Here is an 18,764-nt window from a genome sequence, read left to right as displayed (position 1 = left end):
CATTTTCTAAAAAAAAAAAAAAATCACACGTTGGTGTAAAAAATCAGCCACAATGAATACATGAAAACGCAAGTGAGCAAAGAATTTTGTTTTGCATGTATGTTTGTTGGGTGTTTTCTTTGAGGGGAAGGGTATATAGCATATGTTTTCTTCTTTCTACTTAATTTCTTTAAAAGCACATTGCTTTCTTAAAATAAGTTATATAACTGCAGGCTAAAAAACATCATTGAGTTCTATGTAAATATATATGATTTTATGATAAAAGCACACATTTGCTGCACTGAGAAAGTAGGATTTTTATTTTTTCTGTCTCGAACAATGTAAATCCTGCACAAATATAAAATAAATGTGTAGTTTATGTATATAATTTAACAAGCATCTCTAGAACTTCTGCTGGTTCACAGAACAATACCTGTAATTCCCTGGGTTCACTTCAGCAACTGTTAACAGATTCTATAATCGGCAATGTGCTCTGCCTTTGCTCTTCTTTTATTCACTATTCATTTTCAAGGCTTGGTTAAGTACAGGGCTGGGTTAAAGATCAGTGGTTTTTCATGTGACACATGCTGGTATTCATCTAATGGCTTGTCAAGACAAAACTGTCCCTGTTCTTGCCAAAATAATAAAAATGACGCTCCACGTCGCATGACAATCAGCAAGCACTTCCTTATGGCGAAACAACTCAAGCTTTTGTAATTCATTTATTTTATAGAAAAAAAATGTTAAAAACTGGCTATCCAATCTTGTATGTGGAACCAGGTTGCCATTCTTGAAGAAGAGTTTTAAAATGTTTTGCCCTCTCTTAATTCTAGAGCAACATGTAAACTAGTTTCTAATCAAATCAGACTTTACCATATAAAAATAATGCTGAAGTTACAAATTCATATGGCATTAAGGTATATAACTTAATATATGCAAATTATGCAGCAGGCTGGAATCAGTCACAGAGGTGGGGGAACCAACTGAGGAAATGTCATTTTTCTTGAGAACAAAGTATGGGACTTGCTTTCCAACATCTGTTGGGCTGTGTGAAATGTTAACAGATGTCTTAAATGAAAAAAGGAAAAATAAGTAATAAAGGAAACCTCTTCTGAACAGATAATCCACCCACATTTCCATATTCCTGAGGAAAGAAGTTGACAGCAACCTTTTTCCCTTGTGAAAGCTGCCATCCTTACTTTATTGTGTGAAGTTTCATTTGCTATGTGAAGTTAAGGGGAAAAAATTTTTGACTCACTGTAAAGAAATGAATAAAGTAAAACAATTAATTTCAACTCAGGTTTTCCCTTTGTAAAAAATTGTATCATAATTTAAGCTGCCTGTTTTCCCTGGACTCACATATGTAAATAGATGGAAAGACAGTAAAAACTTCACCTCCTCCCACCCCCAAAAAAGAAAACTACACGCACAAAGATGAAACATTACTTTACTATGCTTACATTAACTCTGTTGGCATGGAGTAGGGAGGCGGAAAAGTAAAGAGTAGCTTGTAAGATAAAGTTCTGATATGAAGCCATCTCTACTCATAAACGTACTCATCTTCACAATTAAGATTCACCTATCATTAGTCAGGCGTGGTGGTAGGCACCTGTAATCCCAGCTACTCAGGAGGCTGAGGCAAAAGAATCGCTTCAACTTGGGAGGTAGAAGTTGCAGTTAGCCAAGATCACGCCACTGCACTCCAGCCTGGACAACAAGAGCGAAAACTCCATCTCAAAAAAAAAAAAAAAAAAAAAAAAAAAAAAGATTCACCCATCATTTACACCTAAGTCCCTGCACTGTCCCACTGGCTCCTAATTTCCTTTCATTACCATACTTATAAGAGATGGAACACTCCTCTTACAACAGGCAAGTGCTCCACAGCAGTAAAGTCTGATATTCATGAAAAATTTTGGAGAATACTAGTTGGATCCCTGTATTTAAACTTTAAGGAACCTGGACAACTACTTTCCTAGTTAACAGTTCTCTTTTGTGTTTCAATTTATAGATGATCTAGCCAAGCCCAAATGTAGCAGCCTTTAATTCCGATTAACATGTTGATGCATGCATGCCAACTACTGGATCTAACCTAGTGCCTATCTGTGAATGAATGAACTATACACCTATCTGCTTCTATACGTCTTCCTCTTTGGAAACACCTATATTCTATTGCTTGTTCTCTTGAAAACCTGGGACATGAATTTGAGTTAACAGCTTATAGATGAACAAATTCAAAATGCACTTAAGGGTCTTTACAGATTCAAATAAGGAAAGAAAAAGCTTGTGATTTTCAGAAGATTTTTCAGACTGGCAATCAGAAAAAGCTGATTGCCAGCCTCAGTCACTGGCCTCTCTCTCATTATAAGAGTCCTTTAGAATTATACATGTTACTTCATATTTACAACTCTACCTTCTCCAGATGGTTCTGGCCACCTTGACTGGGCATTTCAACATAAAGGAGGCTTCATCAAAACAGCCTGAAGATTTCAAGGGGCAAGATCATGGTCCAAGTTGCAAATAAGACACGAAGGCATGCCTTCAGTTTTCAGTTGGTTTGCTTTTTGCCAAAGTATTGTGAGTACTATATGGTCCAATGTTTACACATAAGAACATGATATCCGAGCCAGTGACAAAAAAAAAATAACAACCACCGCTCACCTACAGGGAGGGAGAAAGTTTGTGTACTGAAGACTTCATTACATGCCCTTAGAACAAGAGAGGAAAATAGGCCTTCTAATGTAAGGTTGGAGGAGGACCCAGGGTCAAATCACTTTAAACAGTGGCACAAACATCCCCCATAACTAAATATTATCTAAAAGCTTCACCCTTCTCAGCAAAAGGGAGAAACTGGTCTAGTTGACACGTGTGTCTCTACCAACTAAAACAATCAATGTAATACAGTATCTGCTGACAGCCTAATCAGGGGCTCAGTTTCATAGAAACACATCAAGGAAATATCCAAAAGCCATAATCCCTTGATGCACTACAAAAATTTTAAAATAAAAGGATTTGAGTGGGGTATGGTAGATGAGATAGTTTACAAAATGTTAGGGAAATGATGAATCCTTAGACTCAAGATATTTGCAGATAATAAAAGCAGCTGAGGTCAGCATGAATCTTGTGCCTACAAAAGGTCAAACAATTTACCTACCTTGTTTTGGTTTAAAAAAAGAAAGAGTGACTTCTCTCAAGTCCAAACAGTAACAGTGGCTTCTTTTTATCAAACCTATATTCAATGTTTTATGAGAACATCTAGAAGGAAAGAACCAGTGATGGCTTTACTTAACTGAATTTAAAAAAAACAAACAAAAAAAATGGCTAGGGGCACACACAATGGGAAATTACTTTAACATGAACATGAAAGTTGCAAGAATCACAAAGGTAATGTTAATTTCTTTGTTTTTTGTTTTTGTTTTGAGACAGGATCTCTCTCTGTCTTCCAGGCTGGAGTGCAGTGCTGTGATCTCGGGTCACTGCAAGCTCCACCTCATGGGTTCAAGGAATTCTCCTGCCTCAGCCTACCAAGTAGCTGGGATTACAGGCACATGCCACCACCCCTGGCTAATTTTTGTATTTTTGGTAGAAACGGGGTTTCACCATTTTAGCCAGGCTGGTCTTGAACTCCTGGCCTCAAGTGATCTGCCCGCCTTGCCCTCCCAAAGTGCTGGGATTACAGGCATGAGCCAACATGCCCAGCCAAGGTAATGTTAATTTCCTTACTTACTTCCTTCTAAAGTCTGTGGGCCAAGAAGCTTGCAGCCTCAGTAAAGGTGTCATAATAATGGTTAAAATTACTGTCAGAAAAGAAGATTGAGATTCACCAACATCTAGGAAAATCATGTTGCAGGCCAGGTGCGATGGCTCACGCCTGTAATCCCAGCACTTCGGGAGGTTGAGGCAGGTGGATCACTTGAGAACAGGAGTTCAAGATCAGTCTGGCCAACATGGCGAAATCCCACCTCTACTAAAAATACAAAAATTAGCCAGGCACAGTGGCACAGGCCTGTAATCCCAGTTACTCAGGAGGCTGAAGCAGGAGAATCACTTGAACCTGGGAGGCAGAGCTTGCAGTGACACAAGATCGTGTCACTGCACTCCATTCTGTTTTTTTAAAAAAAAAGAAAGAAAGAAAAAATAAAATCATATTGCAAGGCAGAGCTCAGTACCTTACAAAATTATTGAAAACCTCAACACTGCCTTTAGAATTATCACAGAAAACAGCAACTCTAAAAATGATACTCCCTCATATGCAATTTACAAACCTAAAAAATAAACTTAAAAAATAAAATCCCAGTATAAAGTTTCAAAAATGTTTATAAAACCAGAGACTATTTTTTATTATTATTGATTATTATTATTTTTTGAGACAGAGTCTCGCTTTATCATCCAAGCGGGAGTGCAGTGGTGCAATCTCGGCTTACTACAGCCTCCGCCTCCCAGGTTCAAGCAATTCTCCTGCCTCGGCCTCCTCGGTAGCTGGGATTACCGGCGTGCGCCACCATGCCTGGCTAATTTTTGTATTTTTAGTAGAGATGGAGTTTCACCGTGTTGGTCAGGCTGGTCTCGAACTCCTGACCTCATGATCCGCCTCCCTCAGCCTCCCAAAGTGCTAAGATTACAGGCGTGAGCCACTGGGCCCAACCTATTCATTTTTTTTCTTTTTGAGATGGAGTTTCACTCTTGTTGCCCAGGCTGGAGTGCAATGGCACGATCTCAGCTCACCACAACCTTTGCCTCCCAGATTCAAGCAATTCTCCTGCCTCAGTCTCCTGAATAGCTGGGATTACAGGTATGCGCCTCCATGCCCAGCTAATTTTGTATTTTTAGTAGAGACAGGGTTTCTCCATGTTGGTCAGACTGGTCTCAAACTCCCAGCCTCAGGTGATCCGCCTGCCTCAGCCTCCCAAAGTGCTGGGATTACAGACGTGAGCCACCATGCCCAGCTCAGCCTATTATTTGTTAAGAGATAGGATCTTGCTCTGTTGGGGCTAGAGTGCAGTGCACAATCATACATAGCTCACTGGAACCTCAAACTCCTGGCCTCAAGCAACCCTCCCATCTCGGCCACCACATCTAGCTTTTTTTTTTTTTTTTTTAAAGATGGGGTCTTGTTATGTTACCCAGGCAAGTCTGGGAACGCCTACCCTCAAGCAATCTACTGGCCTTAATAGAGACTATTTATATGCATATATATTTAAATCGAAAAATGTTGAAACAAAGCAAATGTTCAAGAACTTAGAGATTGTCTTCTAAATTAAGAAACCCAAAAGACACTTAACAGGTCGCTTAGAAGATCTGCATAGCGATTGTCTTTGGTGGAGAATTGTGGCTGGGCTAAGGGCCACTTTTGGGGCTCAGGTAGTGTTATGTATCTCCATCTAGTTGGTGGTCCTGGGTATATTCACCGTGTAAAATTTATCAGGCTGTACGCTTTTATTTGTGTACTTTTCTGTAAGTATGTTAAACTTCAGTTTTACAAGTTTACTATTAACACTATTAATATAGTACTATTATTAAAAATAGCAAAAACAATAAACTAGCCCTAGAACAATATGAAAGAAAGAACAGAAAAAGAAAAAGAGAAGTAAGTGCAGGTGGGGAGAGAAACAATAGAAGGCAGATACTTTATCACATTCCAAATCATTCAAATAACCATCATTAAATCTACTTTCCATGGTTTTTTCAGGAGCAAGAAGTGTTAGGAAGCAAGTAAATATCTGAGTTTCACAGAATGAGGATGAGTATGAAAGACAGTAAAAGAGTGGCAGAAAGAATAGGTGAGAGAAATATCTTAACTAGGTAGTCAAAGCATGCAAGTGTGTCCAAGTAACTTAAAGGGGAAAAAAAAAAAACACAACATACCTCAATTTGAGATGTATCAACCCCACAACATGGGACCTTGAAATATGCTGGCCAGTCTTGCTCACTAAGCCTGTCCTCTGATTTGTAATTAAGGCTATGTGGAGGTGGAGTAGGCCCAAGGTGTGCCTATTGAGAGATTGGGAAAGGAAATTACATACGCCCAGATAGTATTACTTAAAAGCACTGAGTACATCAAAACTTCTTTTTAAGAAATTGCAAATATAACACACCAATGACAAACTAAACATATTTTTTTTTTTTTTTTTTTTTGAGACGGAGTCTTGCTCTGTCACCCAGGCTGGAGTGCAGTGGCGTGATCTCGGCTCACTGCAAGCTCCGCTTCCCGGGGTCACGCCATTCTCCTGCCTCAGCCTCCCGAGTAGCTGGGACTACAGGCGCCCGCCACCACACCCAGCTAATTTTTTGTATTTTTAATAGAGACAGGTTTTCACCATGTTAGCCAGGATGGTCTCGATCTCATGACCTCGTGATCCGCCCACCTTGGCCTCCCAAAGTGCTGGGATTATAGGCGTGAGACACCGCACCTGGCCCTAAACACAGTTTTAAAGAGTTAATAGTTTCTAAGGCTGATAGTAGCCAACCGCTAAATAAACTTTGGTGAGAACTAAAGTAACAAAGTGGGAATAACTGAATAATTTGCTAATTGATAATGGATACACTTTTGGCCCGCCTAGCTCAATTTCTTACTCCCTTTTCTTCCACTTAATATGACACTTTTAACTGCTGTTAGGGAATACTAATCACCACCTCCCCACCCCCCTACCCTACTCCCTTGCCAAGTACAAGAAGCTGCAGAGAACACAAAAGTTAAGACATATTCCTTGCTCACAACTTTACAATCTAGTACAAGAGATAAGCCATGAACAAAACAACCTTAACAAAAACAGAATGGGAAATGAAATGAGCGCAGAATTCCACAGAAACTTAAGAGATTCCTTCCAGCCAGTGTGGTTTAAAAAAAAAAAAAAGAAGCTTCTACGCCGAGGCAGGTTTTGCTCTCGCACTAAGCGTCCGGATTATATTCCTAGAGAAGTAATACAGTTTGACTGGAACATAAGGGAAGATGTACATAGAAGAACAATGAATGCAATGGATGCAGTGGTTGATAGGAACTATTATAAAAGTAAGGGCCCTATACTCCACTACAAAGAGTTGCTATTTAGCCTATTATCCACCAACAGTCCAAACTACTAAAAGCTTCTCAACAGCAGTAACGTCTGATCATTATTTTACTCCAAGAAGATTTATCTGGCAACAGTATGACAGATGGACTTAAGTGTGAAAAGACAAAAGCGGGGTCCAGTTAGGAAGACATTAAAATAGGCTGGGCACGGTGGCTCATGCCTGTAATCCCAAACTGTGGAAGGCCAAGGCGGGCAGATCACCTGAGGTCAGGAGTTCAAGACCATCCTGGCCAAAATGGTGAAACCCCATCTCTACTAAAAATACAAAAAAAAATCAGCCAGGTGTAGTGGTGCATGCCTGTAGTCCCAGCTACTCGGGAGGCTGAGGCAGAAGAATCAGCTGAACCCAAGAAGCAGAGGTTACAGTGAGCAGAGATTGTGCCATTGCACTCCAGCCTGGGCAATAAGAGCGAAACTCCATCTCAATCAATCAATCAATAATCTGGGTAAATTACTGGCAACAGGGCTGGAAAAACAAAAAGGACAAGATACAAAAGATACTGTGAAGATAAAATCAAGGGGACCAGAATGACTATAACAAATGAGAAGTGTCAACAATGACACTAAAGTTCTAATAGTCTGAGCACAGGAAAATGGTAGCATTATCAACAGAAAGGGGGGTGAACTATTTTGTGAGAATATGTATCAAGTTCAGTATGGGGGATCAGCAGATCATGCAGATAACCAGGCAACTAGAAATGTTAGAAAACAGACTGACAGTGAAGTTACCACATCCAGCAGGCATCTACACAGACCTGACCCAAGAGATAAACAAGTGGCCAAGGTCAGTATCTCAGGGGATACCCATGGTTATTAGGGGAAAAAAAAGAAGGAACAGAGTTAACAGGAGCATTGTGATTGTCCCACGTTCCACATGATAAGGGAAAACAGTTGACAGAAGGTAGGATGCTTGAGAGTTTTAAATGATCTAAAACAACAAGGCTTATATTTAGGGTATGGTTAAAACCAACTGAAATAGTAAGTAGAAGCAAATACAGTAAGAACAAACCAAAAGGCATGGGAATAATAAATACCAAAATCAGAATAGTGCTTAAGGATGGAATATGGGGAAAGGTGGATGGGGAGATTGACAGTGAGTGACACAGTACAATTTAAATGGTAACCTTAGTCTTCAGATGTGTTTGTACATATTCGTTCCTAAACTTGGGTCAATGGGTGTTCAACATACCATTCTTGATGGATATTTGTGGCTGAAATATTTTATTAGGCTTTGTGCCATAAGAGTGAATGTCTTTGTAGACTGATAGGTATACAGAATCCATATTGCAGAAGAGTTAAGAAGTAAGCAAATTGTGAAGACAAAGAGGCAGAAAAGATAAAATATTCTTTGGAGAAATTCTGCAAAGAAAACAAGTAAGAGAAACGTGGTCTGAAAAGTTAGAGGAGCTCGGACAGGTTGTGTTCATAAGTTGGCAGTTTGTTTTTCACTACGGGGAAAAAAGAGACTATCACAGGCAAAGGGGACGAAGCCAGCAGAGAAAAGAATATTGAAGATCTAAGCCAGAGGGAAAATGGTATGAAAGGGTCCGAGGAGAGAATATGATCAAGAGCACAAATGAAAAGGGTGCCCCTGGAGGGAGAAAAAAGAAACCCTTTTTTTTCCCTCAGAAACCAAAGGTAAGAGATACAGAAAAAAAAATCTGTGGTTAAGAAATACATATATTAAAACTGCTCACGTTAGAAAACCAGTTTATTACCAGTCTCTTCCACTAAATTGTACACTTCTTAAAAGGGACAGAATTTTTATTTGCTAATTCACAGTCTAACAGGGTGCTCAATAAATGAGAAAAGTAAAGATGGGGCTATGTGGTGAGGGAGACCTGATAGGAAGGAATCAAGGAGTACCAAAAGGAAGAAAAGGTTGGGTCCAACTGGAAAGGGTAAAATGAAACTCTGCTATAATCCCAGCACTTTGGGAGGCCGAGGCGGGCGGATCACCTGAGGTCAGGAGTTCGAGACGAGCCTGACCAACATGGAGAAACCCCGTGTCAACTAAAAACACAAAATTAGCTGGGTATGGTAGCGCATGCCTGTAATCCCAACTACTCAGGGGCCTGAGGCAGGAGAATCTCTTGAACCCGGGAGGCGGAGGCTGCGATGAGCCGAGATCACACCATTGCGCTCTAGCCTGGGCAACAAGAGCGAAACTCTGTCTCAAAAAAAAAAAAAAAGAAACTCTGCATCAGTAAGAAATGAGTAACAGAAATGGCAAATAGCAGAACTCAGCCTGGGTTCCCACAAAAGCGTGAGAAATAATAAACAAGCTAACTGGGTCCAAGAAAGTATAGCTCAGAGTTCCCAGTTTGGGAAGTGAAATACTTAGAACCAGCAAGGAGTTCTCGACACAAAGAGAAAAATACCTTGCTCTAAAACATACACCATTCCACGTGCGGTGGCTCACACACCTGTAATCCCAGCACTTTGGGAGGACAAGGCAGGTGGATCACTTGAGGTCAGGAGTTCAAGACCAGCCTGGCCAACATGGTGAAACCCCGTCTCTACTGAAAACACAAAAATTAGCCAGGAGTGGTGGTACACGCCTGTAGTTCCGGCTACTCAGGAGGCTGAGGTACGAGAATCGCTAGAACTCGGGAGGTGGAGGTTGCAGTGAGCTGAGATCACGCTACTGCGCTCCAGCCTGGGTGACAGAGTAAGGCTCTGTCTCAAAAAAAAAAAAAACAACAATAACACATATACCTTGATGGGCAATACTGTTATAAATCATCGTCATTATGCAGCATTCTCATAGTGTGTAGTTCTTATGAAGAAAATAAAGTAAAACACTGAGAACTGATTTTGGATGAAACTAGTCTTTATTTAGGTTTCCCCAAATTCAAAGTGTTTAGTATGTAGCGTTCTAATGTCTATGAATTTGTTTCTGGCTAGGAAATTCCCCAAAGCCAACAAAAATCAAAATACTTTATGCTATGTCACCTATGTGATTTGAATAAAGGCATAAAAGATGTGGAATAATTTCACTTCATTAATAAACATAAGACAAAGCTGAAGAGAGCCAAGTTCCACTCCTTATTGTCCGATTCCTGTCTCCAGAACTGCAATTGTGGTCCAAAGTCACACCAGCTTTCTGCCCAATTAGTGAGGTCTGCATTAACAGAACTCAGTACTTCTAGTCCAGAATCCCTCTAGAGAGCAGGGAAATGATGGGTTCCATCACCTGGCCAACATCAGTAACCGCCAGAGTCACCTTAGGGACACAGACAAAGACATTCATCTACTGTACTGGCAGCCCCTACAGCCTGCCTTCCTAACAGAGTCCTTTCTGTGAAGACCACTATCTAAGTGACCTGCCATAGAGCTTTATAAAGCAGCATTAATACTGTGGGCCAAAATGAGATTGATCTTTGAGCTTCGTGGTCTCCTGTTGTCAACAGTGCATTATAAAACCAATACTAAATACTTTATAAACAGGTCTCCCTACAGTATATTAGAAAAACAGTGCATATTTCATGCCCCATAGTTAGGTAGCCACATATCCATCAGACAAATAAATTATTTATTAGGTGCTCAGAAGTGCAATAAGAGTCAATAAACTAACTTCTGGATACTTATAAGCTACTATTTCACTGGAAATTGTACCTGAATGAGAAAACTGTCTCACTAACTGAATAGGGGGTGGAAATATCTCAGCTCTCTCAAGTGTACTGTCAGAAGGAAGCATGGGCCTCATGAGTGAGAAAGGACAAAATCCCCACACCCTGAAAAAAGTCCTAGTTATTAAATTACAAAGAAAGCGTCATCCAACCCCATGCTCATTTCTTTTCTCTTGTGTACAGATTCCTCTGGTTCTACCATCCTTGGAGATAGCTCAGGGAAATAAAAATTGGTGGAAAAATTTCTAACACACCCTGAGTCAGGCCAGATGACAACCACCAATAATGGTTTGCATTTGACATCTCCAAAGAAACTACACAGTGACTTGAGTGTACCAGCTTTCTGCTACATGCATAGCATAGAATTTCGAATTTATGAATCTAGGATTTAGAGTAGACTTTTCTCCCCCCCATGTTTGGTTAAAGCTCCTAAGCCTACAGACACCCTGTGCTCTGTCCAACATTATAAGGCATCTCTTTCCTGGCTCTACCCCTCTGAAAGAGGACCTTCCACTCTAGAATGTATTCCAGCCCTTCGAGAAGAATAATTTCCTCAGAGGGAGTTATTTCTCAAACTATCAGAGGCGTGGACCTTTGTGTAGTATTGTGGGTGTCATGGTTTCACATGTTGGCCACATTAATACTGGAGAGCAAGCATCTGTAACCCACAGCTGTGTGTGCTCCAGCCCCAAAGCACCCGCAGGGCTGATGCCAATGCAAACCACTCTTCCCATCCCACATCTGAACCACACTGGTTTTCTTCAGGAGCCAAAGGCTGAGATACAGTTCTGAAAATGAAGGTTTGGGGTTCTTTCCATTCACATGATGGGTACAGGGTGTTGAGAGGAATAGTGCCAGATGCACTGGCTCCTTTTTTCTCCCCCATTCCATACCAAGTGAATAAACCATAAACAGGCTTATGGTGTCAAAGGGTATTTCAAAATACCCCAGGGAAAAAACCTAAATGGATAAATATATAGATTTTGTTCACACTGTTCTCAGTATTTTCCCCAACCATCTTATACTTTTATTCCTATAGGCTGCAGTTATTAAGGTTGAAAAATATTTTATGTCGGTAGGAAAAAGTGGAACTAAAGGAGAAATATAGGAGAGACTTAGTTTCACATCACTTTTTCAAAAAGACCTCCCAAATCCTACAAATAATGAATGCTAATGTAAAAATACAGAAGACTGGTTTCTGTATTACTTTTGCTACTACAACCACTACAGCTAAGATGATTATTCATATTAATGAGTTTGGTATGTAGACAAACTATAAAAGACGCAGTCTCTGACCTCAAGTACTTATCTCTGTCTTTTGGGATTTACTCCTCCTGCTAGATTTACTTTTATTCTTCATACCCTTGCCCAGAGGAAGTGATCATCACTCAGGACTTGGAGCATTTCCATGGGTGGGGTTTAAATATGACAATGAGAAGAAAGAGAACTTTTGCCCTTGGACACAGACAACGTTGGCCCCAAAGCTCAGGATGTCTAGTTTGTGGCAAGGAGAAATATAAACTCCTGTGAAATTTTTACACTGATTTCACTGAGCTTTATCAGAAAAACTGTGTAAAATGTGGAAGTTTATTAACATTTCAGTGCTTTATCACATCATGCCCACATATGCAAACAGTATCACTATACATGAATGAACTTAGTAAACAATTTCTCTTCACCCTTTATAGTGTTATTTACATTTTGTGTGTGTGCTTATAGCATATATAGAAGAAATACATCCAGGAAATCAATTTTGCCAAGTGGTTAAGTGTCAGAGTTCTGCATTGAAATTTCTTGGGTTTGAATAATTGCAGAACCTTTTACTAATTGTGTGATCTTAGCAAGTTACTTAGCCAAAGTTCTTCATCTCTAAAGTGGAAATAAAAGTATCTGTTCACAGAACTGTTGTGAAGATTAAACATTTTTATTAGTGCAAAAGGTTTAGCCAAGCACCTAGCATACAAGTACTAAAATATCAGTTGCTGCGTATGTATGTGTGTGAAAAGAGATTTCAAAGTAGAAGCCCACAGGCCAAGTATGGCTTCAGATGTGTTTTACTTGGCTCCTTCTAAGTGAGTGTGTATGAGTGTGCATATGTTTAATTAATGACCAACATGTAAAACACAAGAAATTTTAAATTAAAATATGGATGTTCAGCTGCTGAGGGAACGGGCAGGGAGAGGCAAAAGGTGAGGCGTTAAAGAATTAAAGATACGGCAAGAGAAACATATATTCCTTTGTGACAACAATCAGCAGGGGAGGAGTAGAAACAGCTCTCTGCAGCACGTGCTTTCATTTTATACCCTACCAGGTTCTCGCACTTCCTTTACTTGCCTGGGCACTATTGCCATCTAAGTTCATTACCCCTGGCCTACAAGCATCCATTAACTTAGCATATATGGAAAGTTCATTCACACATAAATGAAAGTCATATTTAAATAGAGTATCAAGTACCAAAATGTCTTCTATTATGCCTGCCTCTGATGAAAATAACAATGAATTGCATTCCATTCCTTTTGCATTTTCCTAAACCCTATATTGTTTACTGTAATATATATAAGGAATAAGTAAACTCATTACATGTGACTGTATCAGGGGCCCTGCTACAAGTACAGACATGGGCTTTGAGACAGCTATTTTTTCAGTAACAGTGGTTCTCAAATATATTTGCTTTAGCTAGGGGAGACCTTTTTTGAAAAGAAAAAAAAAATATTGATATTGTAAATACATGAAACAAGTAGTATAAAGCCTGGACCCCTTGGCTTCTGCAGCCTGACACACACAGAATTGTAACGTCATACCAAAAAATTTTAGGAAACAGATCTAATCTCACTGCTTTACAATACAATCAAGGAAACTGAGGCAAAGTCAAATAATAAACTGGTAGCAAAGCCTGGACCATTTTTCAGGAATTGGTTCTCCTAACTGTGTTTACACCAGAGCCCAAAGCAGTCACCCAGGAGGTTGATAATCTAGTAGTATACCAGATTTACTCTTTGTGACTTGTGAGAACCGACTATTAAATTTTTACGAAACTTGCAAGCCAGTTGACTTCATATTGGCCATGTTGAACCTGACTGCAATCAGCGTCGGAGCCCCCCACATGTAACTCCATAGCCTTATTAAACTCGCTTTTGTTCTTTTTTGTTTGTTTGTTTTTTGAGTCAGGGTCTTGCTCTGTCACCAAGGCTGGAATGCCGTGGTCCAATCTCTGCTAACTGCAACCTCTGCCTCCTGGGTTCAAGGGACGCTTAAGCCTCAGCCTCCACAGTCGCTGGGATTACAGCCATGTAATCCCACCATGTCTGGATAATTTTTGTATTTTTAGTAGAGACAGGGTTTCACCATGTTGGCAGACTGGTCTTGAACTCTTGGCCTCAAGTGATCTGCCCTCCACAGCCTCCCAAAGTGCTGGGATTACAGGAGTGAGCCACTGCGCCTGGCCTAAACTTTTGTCTTTTAATTAAAAAAACATTAATCCATGTAATTGAAAAAGAATTATACGTTCCACGTAACATATATTAAAACATCTGAAATTCTTTCCATTTTTAAAATATACAAAATATCACACCACGCAAAGAAATCTAAAGTATACTATGAAAGTATAGATTATTAAAATTTTACAAACACAACCACTGCTTGAGATGTTGACATTTGGCCAAGTTAGGCATCTTCACAGGGTACATAAATAATTAAGTGTTTGCCCTTGTACCCGCTTCTAGAGATTTGAGAAATTTCATGACAAGTATGAAGAAAACCAAGCCAGACTCTTAGGAGTTACAGAATAAATCTACACATAAATGTGGACTTCTTACTACGTACAAGACACTGTAAGCTTTATAAAAGATACAATTACAGTAAAGTCTCAGCATCCAGAGCTCTTAGGAAACGAATCATTCTGGATGGGCACAGAGTCAGGGAGATGGAACTTTATTGAGCACCTGTTGTGTGCCAGGTACTGTGCAAAACATAAAATATTTTTTCATTCATTCTTCATAGGTCCTCTGAGATAGGTATTACTATTCTCATTTTACCAATAAGGAAATCGAAGCTAAGAGAGTTTAGTCACTTGGCCAAAGTCTTATATTAAGTGTCAAAGTGGGAATTCAAGACCAAGTTGGTCTGATTTCAAAATATGTGCTCATCCAAATATCCAGCATTGCCTCTTCAGGTTTCTACCATTTTGGACAAGAATTTTCTGAAAAGGTGCTGCATATTACCCTGTTTTAAGCAGGATATATCTTTCTTGATAATTAAACATCAATTAATATCTTTAGGCTTCTAAGTGCTTAGGGCCTCCTATTTGACTTGGCATGGGAAAGAGGAGCTCTGGGAATGCCCTATTTTTTTTAATTCAACAATCTACCATTTTATCCTTTCAGAGTTAGTTGTAATTATTAATTGTTTGTCTAATATTTGCTTTCTTCCCAGTTCTAGAATTTGCTATTTTATTTTACTATGAGTCTTTCCAAGGGAATATTAAGTAGTCATTAAGAAGAATGAAAAAAGCCGGGCGCGGTGGCTCAAGCCTGTAATCCCAGCACTTTGGGAGGCCGAGACGGGCGGATCACGAGGTCAGGAGATCGAGACCATCCTGGCTAACACGGTGAAACCCCGTCTCTACTAAAAATACAAAAACTAGCCGGGCGAGGTGGCGGGCGCCTGTAGTCCCAGCTACTCCGGAGGCTGAGGCAGGAGAATGGCATAAACCCGGGAGGCAGAGCTTGCAGTGAGCTGAGATCCGGCCACTGCACTCCAGTCCGGGCGACAGAGCGAGACTCCGCCTCAAAAAAAAAAAAAAAAGAAGAATGAAAAAAACTGTTAAGTACAGATAAGCAACATCTCCAAACAAAACATGAGTAAAAGACAAGATGCAGAACAGTAAATACCATGTACTATCATTGATGGAGAAAGAGAAAAACAGGAGAAAAAGACAATAGAAAAGAAAAACTGAGGAGGTAACAAATACTTCTAAATTGGGGCTAAGCTATTGCTAGAAATACCTTTAAGGATCTGGCAAAATGAGGCTGGGTGTGATGGCTCACGCTTGTAATCCCAGCACTTTGGGAGGCCGAGGCAGGAAGACTGTTTGAGCCTAGGAGTTCAAAACCAGCCTGGACAATATGGCAAAACCCATCTCTACAAAAAATACAAAAATTAGTTGGGCATGGTGGTATGTGCCAATGGTCCTAGCTACTCCAGAGGTTGAGGTGGGAGAGTCACCTGAGCCCGGGGTGGTCAAGGCTATAGTGAGTCCTAATCGTGCCACTGTACTCCAGCCTGGGCGACAGAGTGAGACACTGTCTTAAAAATTAAAAAAGAAGGCATCTGGTAAACAGAAAAAAAGGAGAATCTGGCCAGGTGCAGTGGATCATGCCTGTAATCCCAGAACTTTGGGAGGCCGAGGTGAGTGGATCACTTGAGGTCAAGAGTTCGAGACCAGACTGGCCAACATGGTGAAACCCTATCTCTACCAAAAAATACAAAAATGTAGCTAGGCATGGTGTCAGGCACCTGTAGTCCCAGCTACTCAGGAGGCTGAGACAAGAGAATTGCTAGGACCCAGGAGATGGAGATTGCAGTGAGCCAAGATCAGGCCACTGCACTCCAGCCTGGGCCACAGAGCGAGACCGTCTCAAAAAAAAAAAAAGCAATGGAACATTTGTTTTCTCTGTGTAAGCTTCTGTACTCTTTTTTTCACTTTTTACACTACATATATATACATATATGTGCAATTAACAAAATGAAAAAAAATTTAATATATAATGATGGCCCTGAAAAGCAAAGAAAGTTTTGGAATATTCAGGTTCAAAGCAATATATGGGGGAATGACTATCTTAAAAGTTCAGTATGTAAGCTTGCAAGCTTTGTTTCATTCTCCAGGATGCTCAAAGCACAGTTCCTACCTGCTTTTCAACTGTGTTCATATTAGCCCAGTATGAATATTTAAAACAAAGTCCTCTAATTTCACATCATTTACAGTATAGCTAGAGAGACTATATGTAAATGTACAGGTTAAATAAAAGATGTAAACAACCACTCTCTTACAAAAGTAGAAGTCTACAAATCAGTACATGTGTTGTTAGTTATAATACATCCAGGAGTATACGTTATTTGGTTAAAAGAGTAGGTTGGGCCAAGATTCTTAGACTAAGGAAAATATCAAAAGGCAAAGAGAAGACACCATTCCAAATGGGTGGGGAAGCACAAATAAAAGTATAATAATCCCAGCACCTTGGGAGACCAAGGCAGGAAACTCAACAGCTTGAGCCCACGAGTTTGAGATCAGCCTGGGTAACAGAGTGAGATCCCATTGCTACAAAAAAATTAAAAATTAGCCAGGTGTGGTGGTGCATGCCTGGGGTCCCAACTACTCAGGTCCCAACTACTGAGGTGGGAGGATTATTTGAGCCTGGGAGGTTGAGGCTGCAGTGAGCCATGATCATGTCACTGTTCTCCAGCCTAGGCAAGATAAAGAGATCCTGTGCTTTAAAAAAAAAAAAAAAGTAAGTGTAAGCATGCACTGTTCCTTGGATAGATGCAAGATATTAATTAATAAGACATGAGATTAGAAAGAGAATATACAGGCAAACTGCAGAGGCCTTGAAATTTGGACTTCAAGTTTCTGAACACAATAGTTAAGTAACGGAAGTTATGTTTCATCTAGGAATGGTGTACAGAATGCAGAGAAAACAGACATCGAAGCCAGAAGTACTAAATTAGGGGATTTGTTTGTATTCAAATATTCCCCTAGAACGTAAGCTCTAAGAAGGAGGAATTTCATCAGTTTTATATTCGTTTATACTGCATGCATTTACACTTGAAACTATAGTAGACACTAACAGGAAATGGACAGCCCATCACAGAGCATGAGGACCTAAACTAGGTAATTGTGAGAAATAAATTAACAATTTAGAGTTCTGTTTTCTGTTTTAAAGAATCTATGAGAACTGATGCCTAAATTAATTTTAGTTCTAAGGGAAAAGAAGCTAATTAGAAGATTTCTAGTTGGAAAAAATGGTGAAGGCAGAGATATACTTTGATACTTATATTTGTACCAATACATGTACTATACAGTTAAAATATTTCTATTTAAAGTATTTTCTGAAATTGAAAATGGCTGAACACTAAAATTAAGCTCTATCTTCAATTCTCTACCATCTACTACTGACTGGCATCACATCCAACAGCATATGGCTTCACCACTCATCTCTGAACTAGTCATGTCATTCCCCTTACAGAGCCTACTTTTGCCTTGCATTATGGAGATGTTATATGTAATCTATACATTTGACCAGGGGATCATCTATCCTGTCAGATGGGAATGGGCATCCCTCCAGAATGCATGGCATACCCAACGAGCAAATGTAAGAGATCTCTCAAACAAACTGTACAATCTGCCAGATTTCTACAACAGAATATCCTTCTTACTTAGGTCCCAAGTTCAGTATCTCTGAATTAGACCGTAACACGTTCTTGCCAAAACTGCTGCCACCCTGTTTCAACTTTTTGTTAATGAACTATTAAGCCTCCCACTCATCAAGGCTTGAAAGCAAATTCATGTCTGCTTCACCACTATATTCCTACCATGATTGGCATGCTGCCACATATTCAGAAATGTTGAAAAATTTGGGTGAATGAATGAACACAAGATGAACAAATGAATGATTACAGTAAGACGGAAGTTTCTGGGCTAGGGAGATGAATTCAGGAGATGCTTCCATTGACTGGAACCTCAGCAGCGATGGCAGGCATTGCTAACCGAGTACAGAGTTTTTTCTTTTTTCTTCTGGCTCACCTCAGACTCTCAAAGTATTCATCAACCATCAGTCTAAATTCACCCACAAGATTAAATATATCTGTCATCCCAGAATTATACCTTTTTTTAACATTCCAAATTGGTATCATTTAAAAAGCTTTTCCAGGTAAGCACAAGGAAAACATTTAAAATATCACTGAAGTCTTAAAAAAAGCTACAAAACTGTGAAAACTTAATTCTAAAATATTATCTTCAATCGTATTGAAAATGGTTTTTAAAAAAAATCCCTAGTATATTGCGAGCACTAAAGTACTGGATGAGTAAATG

The 18,764-nt window shown here is 39.7% G+C and overlaps 1 protein-coding gene across 3 annotated transcripts in view; it reads right to left on the bottom strand.

Moving 5' to 3' along the window:
- BNC2 (basonuclin 2) overlaps positions 1–18,764 on the bottom strand; it is a 457,144-nt gene that overhangs the window by 317,936 nt on the left and 120,444 nt on the right. Inside the window, exon 3 of one of the 3 annotated variants that reach the window (XM_023197169.2) lies at positions 5,842–5,967. The exons of 1 other annotated variant lie outside the window; for it this stretch is intronic. In XM_023197169.2, coding sequence (XP_023052937.1) covers positions 5,842–5,967 — 126 coding nt within the window. Of the gene's footprint in view, positions 1–5,841; positions 5,968–18,764 lie in introns of those variants that run through there. One more of the 3 variants, XM_023197172.2, reaches the window with a different exon arrangement.

This window comes from Piliocolobus tephrosceles, chromosome 14 (genome assembly GCF_002776525.5).
Source record: "Piliocolobus tephrosceles isolate RC106 chromosome 14, ASM277652v3, whole genome shotgun sequence".
NCBI lineage: Eukaryota > Metazoa > Chordata > Mammalia > Primates > Cercopithecidae > Piliocolobus > Piliocolobus tephrosceles.
Note: the sequence above shows the minus strand (reverse complement) of the source record. Positions and strands in the feature narration are given on the sequence as shown.